The sequence below is a fragment of the Terrapene carolina genome, unplaced genomic scaffold, assembly GCF_002925995.2.
Source record: "Terrapene carolina triunguis isolate 2854851 unplaced genomic scaffold, T_m_triunguis-2.0 Scaffold58, whole genome shotgun sequence".
Classification (NCBI taxonomy): domain Eukaryota; kingdom Metazoa; phylum Chordata; order Testudines; family Emydidae; genus Terrapene; species Terrapene triunguis.
In genome coordinates this window covers 9,085,403-9,099,885 of record NW_020664409.1, presented here as the reverse complement: position 1 = coordinate 9,099,885, position 14,483 = coordinate 9,085,403, and the positions used below count along the sequence as shown (strand labels likewise).

Sequence of the window (14,483 nt, the reverse complement as noted above, 5' to 3'; positions counted from 1 at the left end):
AGTGTCTTTCAGAAGAGTAGAGAGACAAGGTGGGCAAGATAATATCTTTTATTGGACCACTTCTGTGAGAGAGACAAGCTTTTGAGCTTACACAGAGCTCTTCTTCAAGTCTGGGAAACATTAGTGTCACAGCTAAATACAAGGCAGAACAGAGTGTTTAGCATAAGTAATTAATACATATTTCAAGGAACCATTCAAGGTGAAGTGGTCTGTTAACAGTTCTTCAGTCATAGTGTGGAAGGAAAAAAAGTCTGGGGGTTGGGGTTTAAGTGGGTTATAGATTGTTGTAATAAACCATAAATCCAGTCCTTGGTTTTAAGTATCTAGCAAAGTTAAGGAATTTAAGTTCCCAGGCCTGTCTTTTGACCTTACCCTGGGACCAACACATCTACAACAACACTATATACTTTCAAAAGACTAGATCAATGTTAAACTAGAGTACACTCAGGCCAGGTCTACACTACAGACCCATATAGGTATAACTACATCACTCAGGGGTGTGGATTTTTCACACCCTCAGCAACGTAGTTATACCGACCTAACCCCCAGCAAAGACACTGCTATGTTGACAGGAGAGCTTCTGTCATTTACATAGCTACCGCCTGTCGGGGAGGAGGATTAACTACACCGATGGAAGAAGCTCTCCCATCGGCTTAGGAGCATCTTCACTAAAGTGCTACAGCGATGCAGCTGCATCAGTGCAGCTGTAGCTCTGTATGTAAAAGACAGGCCCTCAGTTCACCAGTTTTTAATAATAATTACATTTAAGCAAAGACAACCCTTACCTGCTAATAGCAGCGGTGCAGAGTAAGGGCAGCTGGCTTCGGCAGTGTTACTGAGCATGCTCAGTCCGTGTGAGCATGCTCAGTACAAGTCAAGCAGCAAATCTGGGAGGGCACATGACCCCACATACCCTGCCATACGTCACCTCAGCATGCAAATATTACAAAAATTTATAGTTCTAAATATTTTGCAGCACACATATTTTATTTAATTAAAAGGACCCACTGTTGGTCATTTTAAAAAAAATGGCGTGGAGGAAGATAGTTAGTCATTCACACCACTTTTAAAATACAAAATTATTATTCAAGAAAACACTGTAAAATCTTTCTTAGAAAAATAATATGGAAGCTCCTGGATTACACAGTAACAGGAGGGTTGTCTCCCCCCAGTGAGTGTACTATTGAACATTTACAAATCCCCAAAACAGCTATTAGAAAATTACCACATTACCAATCACAAATCTATTCTAGCTGGATAGATCATCATTAAATTCAAACTCACATTTCTCCTCTGCTCTGCATTGGGGGGGATTTACTTTTTGATTGAAAATCGGTATACTTTAAAACCACAGACTTTTCACTGATAAATATTACTGGGCTTCTTTGGAAAAAAAAAGACTGCAACTTACTTAATTGAGTTTCTGAAGTGATCTTCAGCTGGGCTTTTTACCGTGCAACTGTTAAGAAGCCACAAGTCTGCTTCTGCGGCGTTCTCTGGAGGACAGAAGAGACAGAAGGGTACATTAAAGAATTGCAGCTCAAACTTGGAACTATATCAAACTAAAGAGATTGGATTTAACCTTTTGTTAAAAAGTAGACCGTTCTCATAAGGTTTCAATAATCAAGCCTTAAATATAATTTTGGAAAATTCATGAATATTGCTTATTCTTGTTCATTATTTGGAATGCAGTAGCATCTAGGTGCTGCAGTCATGAACCAGAACACTACTGTACTATACAATACAAAATATAAGAAGTCCATGCCCCAAAGAGCTTACAAATCCAAGTTAAAGACAAAACACACCACGTAGATATAAGCAGAAAGACAGTGGGAGCACAAGGAAATAATGAGACAACATTGGCTAGCATGATAGGCAGTGGTCTCAATACATCATCTGTCTAACCACTGTCAATTTTTTTTGTAGGATTCACAGCACAGGAGAGTTTAAAAGGAGGGAGTTGAAGGCAGCCAATGAGGTAGTTTTACAGATGTTTATTAGAAGCATGTCCCATGCATGAGGGCAGCACAAGAGAAATCAGGAAGGTGCTTGTTTGAAAATGTAAACAAGTGGCTCATGGAGACTGGCATCGCTGGCATCGAGGCAAGAGTTGTCATCTCAATTTTATTGTGTAACATTTCTATAAAGTAAACAACCTAGGCTTATGCAAGCATAAATATTTACTGTAGAAAGAAAATTCAGAATTCAGGAAAACTCCACTGATTATTAGAATTGGCTACATTTTAATTATTTTATCATTAACACCCAGCAAATTTTAGACTAAAGGTTTAAGAGCATACCCTTAGTTATGCCTATAGTTTTCAGTCCAGAGCTAAATGTCTTGGTAAATTTCTTTACAGCCTTGTGATAGCTAAATACATTATTTGTGTTGGATCATGAAGTTACCCTCAGAGGCACTCTACCATGTGGCATGAACACAGCATTTTTCCTCTGCAATTAAAATAAAGGTTTTAAACGAATTTTAATTAAGGAGAATTAGCTTGTCATCTAATACAAAATTTAGCCTTCCAAAACAAATGCAGGAAATAAAAAATACTCTGTATTTCTAGGAAACTGGTTTCCAAGTACTACCCAGTGAATGTTTTCTCTCCACCTGGTTTTCCACTGATTGGCAAATACCACAGAATCCAAATGATATGAGGTCACTCTTCTAGAAGAGTAACACTTCATTTTCTAAAAGAAACTCCTTGAGCAAGCCCTAGGGAGCATCAGACAAGCCATTTCACATTCCCAATGCTCTGGCACTAATCAGGAATGCTTAGGCCTGGTCCACACTACCTCCCCACTTCGGACTAAGGTACACAAATTCAGCTACGTTAATAACATAGCTGAATTCGAAGTACCTTAGTCCAAACTTACTGCGGGTCCAGACGCGGCAGGAAGGCTCCCCCGTCGATGCCGCGTACTCCTGTCGGCGAGCTGGAGTACCGGCGTCGACGGCGAGCACTTCCGGGATCGATCCATCGCGTCTAAACCAGACGCGATAAATCGATCCCAGAACATCGATTGCCTGCCACCGGACACTCCGGTAAGTGTAGACGTACCCTTAGTGTTGTATCAGTTAGGCACAGAAAGCTTGTGTCACACTTTGGTACTACCTTTCAGCAAATCTTGAGCCAAAATGAAGTACAGTAATAGGATTTAAAGCGATACAAGTAATAAATGGAGCAAAATTGTTTTAAGTCAAAGTGTAGTTTTTAGATTACCTAATTTAAGTGACCGCTCACAAAAGAAAAGGGAAAAAAATTAAAGCCTGCAATGATTTTAAAATATGTGTCTATATATGTATATCTCTATTTACCTGTCCATATATAAAAAGCTTCCTTCCTCTAGCTACACTTAATACAATCTCAAACTCTAAAAATATGTAGGTATCTGCAATCTTGCCTTTGCCGATAAAAAGAATGATTCCATTTTTCAGTTAACTGTCACTCATCCAACCTAAGGAAGGAGCCAAAATGCAAATGATATATAAAATAGGAACTGTTTTTTATTTGTGTAAAATGAGTGAAAATATTCAGGAAAGGTTTTTGTTTTAATCAGTGTTATTAATAGAGACTCCATAGTTAACTTGTTCTGGGATGTTAAAATCCTTTTCAGGTTCAAATACAAGGTATTCCAAGGAATCAAATGGCCACAGGATAACGCATTCAAGGTCTAAAGGGACTGTAACAATGGTTGGGGGGGTTTTTTGTTTGTTTGTTTGTTTGTTTGTTTTAAATCTGTGAAGGCTTAATCAAATGCCCCAGCAGCAAGTATTTACCCTGTCAATTAACAGACTGGAAACAGCACTAAGCTCAAATTCAGTCTGTTACTGAAGTAAAAACATATTGGGACAACCTAAAGGATCTTTCTTCAAATCAGAGACCTTCTGGTTTACATAATATTTACATTTAGACTTGTTCTGTTAGCAAGAGTTCAGTGCTAATGAGCATGCTATCCTTGCCTTAAATGTAAACATCAGTACATTTGCAATTGTATTAAGGCCAATAACTTGAACAAACAAAAACAAAAACAAAAAAAGGAGGAGGAAAAGAAGGACTGGCTTTTGAAAGCAAGGAAAAAAGATGAACAAAAACTCCTGGCTCTTATCAACTGAAAAGAGCATCTGAAAAACACAAAATAGTTTTTGAATACTATTCCACAGCAATTTATATTATTGTATTTAGAAGTCACAAACTTCAAGCACATTTTCAGGTCATCAGCTACAATGTCCAATAAACAGTGTTTTGTTATTTAAAAATGCTTTGCCCAAATGAGTGTGTTAAAAAATTAATTCAAGGTTTTTAATGCAATAAAATGTTGCCACAACTCTGTTTCAAAGTACTTTAAATGTGCTTACTTCTAATAGTACAAACTATGAATATAACTCATCTCCAGCCACATAACAATTTTCTCTGAACTTGAGAACTATTGGGTATTATATAACAAGAGGCTGACAGAATAAATATCATGCCAATGGGGTACAAATGCACTTGGGAGACAACTGTCACAGAGAGTTAGAAGAAAACTATTATATAACTGTATTTCATGGCAAAAAACCTGAGACCTCTTCATTCAGAGGAAGGGTAGTCCAGTGGTTAGAGCACTTGCCTGGTACTTGGAAGAGCAGGGTTCAATTCCCTGCTCCATCAGAGAATTCCAGTATGACTGAGCAAGTGATTCAGTCTCTCTGTGCCTCAGTTCCGCATCTATAAAATGGGGGATAATAACAACCTGCCTCAGGATAAATACCTTAAAAATCACGAGGCACATATAAGTACCTAAAACAGACATCTGGACTCTGGGACTGTTATAACCTCCTACTGGGGGGGCTTTACAACCTGTACAGTGAAATACTGCAGTTTGTATTTTGGAAATGTGAACAGTTTGTATATTTTTAAAAATATTCATCTTAGTTCTTATGTAGGTCTCAGATTCTACCAGTACAGAATCACTGGGTAACTCCTCCTGTGAAGAGGTGCCTAAAAACAGATTTAGGAAGGTAAAGTTTTTGGCCTCTCCTCTCCCTATGTATTGCTATTGCTATTTTATCTTTTCTTACCCTCACTTATTTCTTGTTAACGCTCATGTTAAGCAATGTGGCTAAATTATATTTACATACTAATCAGAAGGTGGAGGCCATTTCTCATCAAAACAACCACCTAGTTTAGAGATACTTTTGCTCTTGTATTTTCCCCTCACCCCTCCATCGTATTGCACATACATATTGAAGAAATTAATTATGTGCACACCCTGTGTCAAGTTCCTGAACAGCTCTTGAAATTTACTTGAAAAAATAAACTTTCAGAAATTATATTTATAAATAATATCTTCCTAGCTGGCAATTAGCCTGTAGGCTCAAAGGGGAAGGGCCATCAATACAACTAGAATGATGTTGGATCCCAGGACAGAGGTTGTTCCCGTAACGGTGGAAGCATACATTAGGCCTTCAAGGAATTTAGTCACTGTAGGGTGTGAAAATATAGTGTGACCCTATATGGGTGGATGGTGTGCTGATAGAGCTGCTTGGGTGAACTCTAATAGAGCTTATAGAAAGTACTGTGACTTTTAATGACAAGATACTCCAAAATATGAGACTCTATGAGGGAAAGGTTACAGACTGTATGGGAGAGAGGTTACATTGTTTTGCCTAAACAGAAAATCTTTTCCACTTGGCTGCACCAGCTGTTCTGGTAGAATCCTTTCTACTTTGTATCAGAATGTTCTGCATATCTATTGAACAAGTTCTATGTTAACCAACCAGCATCCAGGCTCTGAGATAACAAGAGGCTGAGTCTGGATGGAGACTTGTCCTTTTGTGCTAGGAAACTATATTGGGACTCAAGAAGTAATGTTATTGGAGGTTGAATCAAGAGTTTCATGGAGCTCCGGGTACCAGTAATGCCTAGGCCCAGCTGGTGGTAAACAAATAATTTCTGCAGACTCTTATCTGATCCCCTTCAAAACTCTTGAGTTTTGAAGTTTCAGAGAGTAAGCATACAACCACGCAGGAGACCAAGGGATGAAGAATGTGTCTGTCTGAGAACCAGGGCTCCAACACTCTGTGGAGTAAAAGGAAAGACACTTTCTCTTCTTCTCAATGGCAAGCAAGTCTATGTATGGGTGACCTCACTTGTGAAATACATTTGGAATGATAAACATAGTTACATGAGTTATCTGCTACAGTGTTTTCCAGACCCAGACGTGTAGAACAGAGTATAAATTTGGTGATGGATGGACCAATTCCGTAGTTGGACAGCTTCCTTGCAGAAAGGGAAGACCAGGATCTTCCTTGCCTGTTCACATAGTACAGACAACACCAGTGTGATGTTTTATCTAAACTGTTTTGCCTTCAATCACAGGGCAAAAAAAGGGTACACCAGCCAAATGAATCACCTGCATTCTAAGACACTGATATGAAGGTGGACAAGCCCTGATTGTGGTGTTGGTCCAAACATGTTCCCCATCTGAGGCTGGACACATCTCTTCTAATGTTTTCATGGGTAGAGGTAGAGAAAATGGAGAACCCTAGCACACCTGATTGGGATTCTTCCATAAATTTATGGACAGTAGGAATTCTAGAAGAATTTAGGCTGTCATGTCTATGTGGTGCTTCCTTGGGCAGTAGATCGACTTCAACCACTTTTGTATACAACAAAGGGGAAGTTTGTCATGTTGAGTTGTGAATGTGTAAGAGGCCATGTGGCCTACCGGTCTCAGATTGTGTGATTTTTCTTACACTACCTCCACTGCCATTTCTGCCATCCTCAGATGAAAGTCCTGAAAGGCCTTGTAATAGCTGCGATGAGATGGTGTAGATGGGATCACTGCTACCTTCAGGTGATGATGAAGAAATGGCAGCTAAGTGTGGTGAATTCTTAGGAATCTTACTTGGGAGGGTGATCTGACACTTGACAGAACAAAGGAGGTGAGTTTTCTGGCATGTTGTGCACCCACAGTCCTAGCATCCCCAATAGTGTGAACCATAAGTGAAGTGAGATATGGCCCCAGTGAGGGATACCAGGTAGGAGGTCCTTCCTTATATTCACTGTGCTTATTGTGTTAGCTTTGAAACCCTAGGATCCCTATCTGAGGCAAAGTGGACGTATGAATGGGGTTTCAGGATACACATTGGTGATCCCTCCCCATTATTATCTAAAGCAAAAGATTAGAAGAAATATTCCTCTTCCAGAGGAGGAGCAGACTTTGCTGCAGTCTCAGGGCAGTATATAGGGAGATCCCTTGCCTTTAGTGCAGACATACCCGGTACCATGAAGATATTGGTGGTCAGTGCCAACAGAGTATCTTCACAACAGAGAATAGCAGCGACTCTGGGAAGGAGGATACTGCTAGATTTTCCAGTAGCATGGATCACATTGATTAAAATGTCATTACCCAGATCAACAAGTTAGAAATCATTGGCACTGAAGTAGATTTTGAAGACAACGTTGATATAGAAAAGTTGGTACCAGTACAGAAAACCCTGGCACTGGTACCAAGAGCCCTGGATGTAGTCCTATAGTCTTCACACTGGAGGCAGCGTGAGGCTGACACTTAGCCAGTACCGCAGAGTGAAATGAGGGACCGCAGAGTGTCACCAGAGACCTAACTCAGGCCTTGTGCTATCCTTGGTTGATCTTTACCACTTTTTGTTGGTAAGTCCCTCAGACAGTGATCTACATTTATACTCTTTCAAAGAGCAGTGCTATGTCCTACCCTGGCAGCCAATGAGGACTTGGGAGCAGGAACAGCTGAGGAATACTTTGTGGAAGCAGGAGCCCAGGAACTGACCACTAAGCTAGTGTTTACTGAGGCATTTCTGAAGGAGGACTGCTCAGATCTGGGAGGGTCTTATTTATACAGATATCAGAAGCAAGTCTCAGATTTCCTCCGGAAAAAGTTTCAAATGAGCTTCTCACTTTTTAAGTTTGTTTAGAAAACAAAAAGCAAATTGAACATTCCTCAGCAATGCAAAACAGATATCTTATATGAGTATCATTGAGGGACAGAGCCATCTCATATGAGGGGTGATAGTTAACCCTAGAGATTTTTGTTTAGACACAAGGGTTGAAAAAAACCCAGATAATTACCCAAACTGAAACTTAATGTAAAAACCTTCACTACATTAAGTAACTACAACTAAAACTACACTAATGGGATAACCATGTACAAAAAAATTTGTTTTAGGATCACAAGTGGGCAAGAGATAGAGACACTGCTCACAGTTCCATCTTGCAGCGATGGATGGTTGGCCCTGCTCTGCCCTTAATGCACTGTAGAGGTGGGGTTAGGATACTCAAGGCACAGCCCCAGTTGCTGACCCAAAAATTCCAATCTTGAGTACAAAGTGCACATGTGCATCCAGAGTGACATACATATGGTAATCACTGAAAGAACTGGAACTTTCTTTGGCTTTTCATTCCATGCTTTCTTGCTGATTTGTTTCAAGACACTCAAGTCTGATGTTGATCTATCATAGATTTTTTTGGAGGGTTGAGCAGACTTACTTGACTTGTCATGTCTCCAACAAAGTGCTGCTTTAAAAGTTACTTTCTCTAAGATGGGGGGAGGAGGAATTCAAACCTTTCCATATTTTAATTTTTTTTTTTTTTTAAATAAATTCAGCTCATCAATATTTCACTGCTGACCAGATGTAGGTAATCAGCTACCTAAAACCAACCTTCTTTATGTTCTAATAGTAACAAATAACCCCACCAACAATGTCAAATGAGCATTATTTTTAAGCTCAAAAACATAACTAAAAACCACAGATATTTTTTTTTTTTTTTTTTTTTTTTTGCATTGTGACATCTTTTCCATGAAAGAAAAGCTACATTGGAAGTAAACCGCAAAATCTATCACACACTTTGCAAAACAACGGAGTACAAAGAATACTAAAGGTCATGGAAACCTCTGAATACATCTAATTTAATTGGGACATTCTGGAAAACAAATTGACAGGATTATGCAATACAAAAAGGGTAACATGGTAAAAATCTGAATCATCAATATACCAACAAACACCACAAAAATAATTACAATTTTTTTCTAACATTTGTTTATATTATTGTTCCTTTATAAACTATAAATCAGCACAACTATCTTAAGTAGCCTGCAGTTACACAGTATCATATGAAAATAAAGCTGCAGATACCAAATCAATTGCTTGGTCCTACAGAGGCAAACAGGCACAATATAAGAGGGTATTTTAAAAAAGACCACCAAAACAAAACATGAATATAACTATAAAGAATCTAGAAGCAAGGACCAGTATAGGCCTGTCACTGAGAAGAAACAGCTCTGCTTCACCTCTTCAGTCCCTACCTCCTCTCTGCAGAGGACTCACCCCTAGATTTGCCTACACTGTGCACCCAAAAATCCTGAAGTCAAATCTGCATAACATTTCTATAACTCTTTATACAAAACTGCATAACTAGGGCCTGCTGGAAAATAGGCATATTTTTAAGTTTCCACATTTCAGGAGGAGACTCTCCTGTGGCAATTTCTGGGGTAGTTACCTCTCTTTCCCAGGGGCACCCCAAGTCTCCCCTTCTCTTCTTCTTACTTGCCCCATCACTCTCCCAAGTTTCTCCAGTTGTCCTGCTCATTTCTAATTTTCTTGCCCTGTTGAGGCTCTTCAAATTACCCTGCTTTGCTGTGTCATGCTCCAGCCCTCTCTGTCCCCCATTTATGGATCTCCCCACCCACTCTTGGTCCCACTTCTAGCTCACTGCTCCCCCTTTACAGCTGTCACCCGTTTATGGCTTCGTCCACAGCTCTGATTCCAACATCTGATCTCCCCACCCCCCAGCAGTGGTAGGGGATAGGGCCTCAGGCTTCAGCTTAATCCCTGGGTGGCAGGGCTCAGGTGACAGGCCCCCTGCCCTGTGGAGATGTAGGTTATCCCAACAAAGACCACCAACATTCTTGAGGTGATCCTGAATAATCCGGGGGGAGGGGTGGGGGGGGGTGGGAGGGGGAGGAATGTCGTGTCCAGTATACCCAGTGTGTATTTACGTTCAGTCGATATAGAGGACATCTCTCTAGTCTGAGGCACCAGAAATTTGACAGTTTGGGGTTTTCCAATCACCTCTCTGAGTCTTTCAAGCACAGGTGACTTTGAACTGGGCCCACATATAAGTCACTTGGGAGCATATAAGGTTTTGGTACTAAGACAGTTGGTACCGAGGCAATGGGTACCACAGAGGTAGTTGGTACCACTACACTAACTGAGGGACTCTGTGTTGGGATCAGCATGGAAGGTGTGCAGTCCTCTAAATTTAGAAGGTACCACATGCTGCCTTGGAAGTCAAGTACAGGGGCACCAGAATGTACTCTCTAAGCCTTGTGGCACTTTGATGTATGGGCCTGAGACAAGCCATGTGACTGATGACTCTTCAGTCTCTTACTAGGTGCTGGGGATAGAGACCTGCACCTGGGCTCACACTTGGAACGGTGCTCCTTTCTGACCATCAGGCATAGACATCGATATAGTGGTGGACAAATGGAGCTTATGAGAGGATGTGACCTGGGAGCTCGAAGCAGTATCTCAGCTCACTGGGACACTGCTCGAGAACGACTGACACAATGCTAAGTCTTTGGTGTAGCTCTCTTCTTGGAGTTTGAGGAAGACTGCATCAACTTCTCTAACAAAGAGTTTTAGTCTCACTTCCTGGGTTGCTCTTTCTCCAAAGGAACAAGCAAAACAACTGTCCTGGGAAATGTCCTTCTCCAAGACACAGCAGGCATAAAAGATACCCATCGTTGATGGGATCCAAAGCATCAAACAAGTGACAAATTTTAAATTCCAGTGATTTAACTTCTGCCTTCATTCTAGTACCTCTGTTCAAGGGAGGTAGGGTCTAGTTTAAGTGAAACTTACGTTTTTGTTTTTGGCCAGAGGGCACAAAAAGAAAAATGACATTAACTACACTTTCACTAATTATACTATCAAACTAATATATACAAGACTAAAACAAATTATAGTGTATGCAGTATGCAGACACTGTAGAGGTTCCTTCTTGCTGCCAAACCATTAAGATGGAACTGACAGGCAGTTGTATTCCCTCCACAATTTATGCTTTTGGTTGTGAAGGGGAAGGGGCAGGCATGAGGGCATTTAAGAGTACAGGCATTGCCCCACGGACACTGATAGACACAAAAATCCAATCTTGCATGTACAGGATACATGAGCACCAAGAGAGCAGAATCCACATGCACAATTGCTTGAAGAACTGATGATCTAGGTTTTTTCTCATATTGCCAATTAACTAAGCTAGCCAGTCCCTCAAACAGTACCCAAAGCTTTCACACCTTTTAGGCCTACTAACTTTCAAAGGTCCTTTGTCACAGTGACCCTTGCTTAAACCAGGATTATTTAAAGTAAATATTAGTTAATTATATTATCGCTCATGCTTTTGGGTACAAACTAATCTCTGCAGTTAGCAAGAAAGAATTCTTTCCATCACACATCATTACATAAGAGGACAGAGGAATCCAAAGGGCATAAGGTTCATCCTTGTGTGGCAGCATCAAACATTGTCCTCTCTTTTCCAGACTGAAAGTTTAAGTTGAAAGAGAGGAAAGAACAGACTATGATTTTGAAAAACCAAACAGATAGTTCTAGAGAAGGAGTAGTGACTTTTCTTAAATAAATGAAGTTCTGAATAGCGTTTTGTTCAGCACAGGAATTTCTTCATGGGTGACATTTGTTGGGCTTCAGATGGATTGAATTCCACACAGTATACAGTAACCACCAACCTTTTATGTAGAAAATAACCAAAATATACTTGAGGGGAAACAGCACTCTCACTTTGTACTATGCTCCCACTGCAGCTTTAAAAATTAAAAATAAAAGTAATCATGAACTCCCAGGCTGCAGTTTCTTGAAATCTTCAAACACTGCTGTCAGCTTCCAATTGTTTCATTTTGATTGACATGCCAACAGCCTTCTCTAACCACAGTACCCTATGTCATGTGTAGAAGGCCCATTTGAATTTTGCCCCACTCTTCTAGTATAACAAGGTCACTTATTTCCCCAAATTGATGGCACAACTATCCTTCACCACCACAGAAATGTGCCTTGCTTCCACTTATTTCTCCTGATATCTAATGCCCCAGGACTCTGAATTTAAATTCCATTTATCACTTTTAAGATAGCTAAAATATATAGAAGCTATCTGACCCAGATATATCCAAATACTTATTAAATTGTAGCTTCCAGCTATTTATTGACTTTCACAAAACTGCTTTCATACTTTATCCATTTGTTACTATATCAATCTTCTGCAAAGCCAGAGATACAAGATTAAGGTACCATACCCAACAGTCACAAGAAGCTTGGCAGTGGTTAATTCCTACCCCGCAACTGGAGTATTAAGCGAATTTAGTGCTTGTGAAAGTTACAGAATGAGAGCACCGGAAATTAAAGTTTACTATTTATGCTCATAATAAATACCGTATGAGAAGCAACACCCCACCAAAAAGCTTTAGTTATGTCTGGTCTTCAACCCTCTAGGGCAAAAGTTGCTCAGTCTCCATGTCTATTTATTGAGGTCAGGAGAGGTGACAGTCAATTCATGGGAAAGGGAAGAGTTAAGGTGCAAGGCCAGAGGTGGAGAAAAATGGAGCTTATCCAGTGCATGAAGAAGAAATGTTCAGCTATTCAAACAGTAACAAGCAGCACAACCTAATCTGCCTCTCCTCCCAGCTACCAAATCTTTTCACACTAATTCCACTGCATAATACTCAAAACTCAATTCATCCACCGGAAAAAAAGCTTGCGAGTCCCCTTGCAGCCACCAGATCCTGTAAATCCATCCCTCAACATGTTACCCAAATTACAGTAATCTGACTGGAACCCAAACATCTTACTTTGCACAGCAGATTGGAAACATGAGGAGGCAGGAAGACAGGAGGAAAAGAACAGTATGCTACTGTTATCTACAAACAACAGTATCCCTAACACCAGAAATCTTGGTAGTTGGTATGTAAATACAGAGATATGCACTACAGCCTCCCTCACCACTCTCACACACCAAATTTCTAATGCTTTTTTTTAAATGCTCGGAGTGGGAGATATTTCCAGAGCCTTTGTCTGTAGAACTATGGGGATCCTCAGCAGCTCAGCAGAGACAAAGCCAAGCAGACAATGTTTTCAGAGGAGTTCTCTCAATATAATACTCCAAACTGACAAGCTTTTACAGGACAAACTGACTATGTTTAACACTTTCAGTAAGTGCTAATAGTGGCCAACTGTTAAGGTTTGATTGGGACCATCTCAGGTTTTACTAAACCATTGGGAACTTCGCAGTACCAGAAAACCTCCTAGGCTCCAATCAATAGCAGACTGAACTCCCTGGGGAAACCAGCAGCGAGTGCCGAGCACCTTAGAGACTAACAAATGTATTTGAGCATAAGCTTTTGTGGGCTACAGCCCACTTCATCGGATGCATAGAATGGAACATATAGTGAGGAGATATATATACATACAGAGAACATGAAAAGATGGGAGTTGCTCAACCATCTCTAAGAGGCTAATTAATTAAGATGAACTGTTGTCAGCAGGAGAGAAAAAAAAACTTTTGAAGTGATAATCAAGATAGCCCAGTACAGACAGTTTGATAAGAAGTGTGAGAATACTTACAAGGGGAGATAGATTCAATGTTTGTAATGGCTCAGCCATTCCCAGTCCTTATTCAATCCTAAATTGATTGTATCTAGTTTGCATATCAATTCCAGCTCAGCAGTCTCTCGTTGGAGTCTGTTTTTGAAGTTTTTCTGTTGTAAAATAGCCACCCGCAGGTCTGTCATTGAATGACCAGACAGATTAAAGTGTTCTCCCACTGGTTTTTGAGTATTATGATTCCTGATGTCAGATTTGTGTCCATTAATTCTTTTGCGTAGAGACTGTCCTATTTGGCCAATGTACATGGCAGAGGGGCATTGCTGGCACATGATGGTATATATCACATTGGTAGATGTGCAGGTGAACGAGCCCCTGATGGTATGGCTGATGTGATTAGGTCCTATGATGATGTCAGTGTTTTTTGTTCAGTGATGTATGGTTGCTGGTGAATATTTGCTTTAGGTTGGGGGGTTGTCTGTAAGCGAGGGAAGGTCTGTCTCCCAAGATCTGTGAGAGTGAGGGATCATCTTTCAGGATAGGTTGTAGATCTTTGATGATGCGCTGGAGAGGTTTTAGTTGGGGGGCTGAAGGTGACAGCTAGTGGTGTTCTGTTATTTTCTTCGTTGGGCCTGTCTTGTAGGAGGTGATTTCTGGGTACTCGTCTGGCTCTGTCAATCTGTTTTTTCACTTCTGCAGGTGGGTATTGTAGTTTTAAGAATGCTTGATAGAGATCTTGTAGGTGCTATGTACTCAGAATATTTTGATATATATGTATATCTTCCTTCACTTCTCTAAGGTGCCACAAGTACTCCTGTTCTTTTTGCGGATACAGACTAACACGGCTGCTACTCTG

General features: G+C 40.4%; 1 protein-coding gene across 2 annotated transcripts in view; it reads right to left on the bottom strand.

The window, feature by feature from the left end:
- The window catches only part of CDKAL1 (CDK5 regulatory subunit associated protein 1 like 1), a 648,436-nt gene that overhangs the window by 543,123 nt on the left and 90,830 nt on the right, over positions 1-14,483 (bottom strand). For both annotated transcript variants that reach the window (XM_026660497.1, XM_026660489.1), the window contains one exon: positions 1,412-1,496. In XM_026660497.1, coding sequence (XP_026516282.1) covers positions 1,412-1,496 — 85 coding nt within the window. The remainder of the gene's footprint in view (positions 1-1,411; positions 1,497-14,483) is intronic.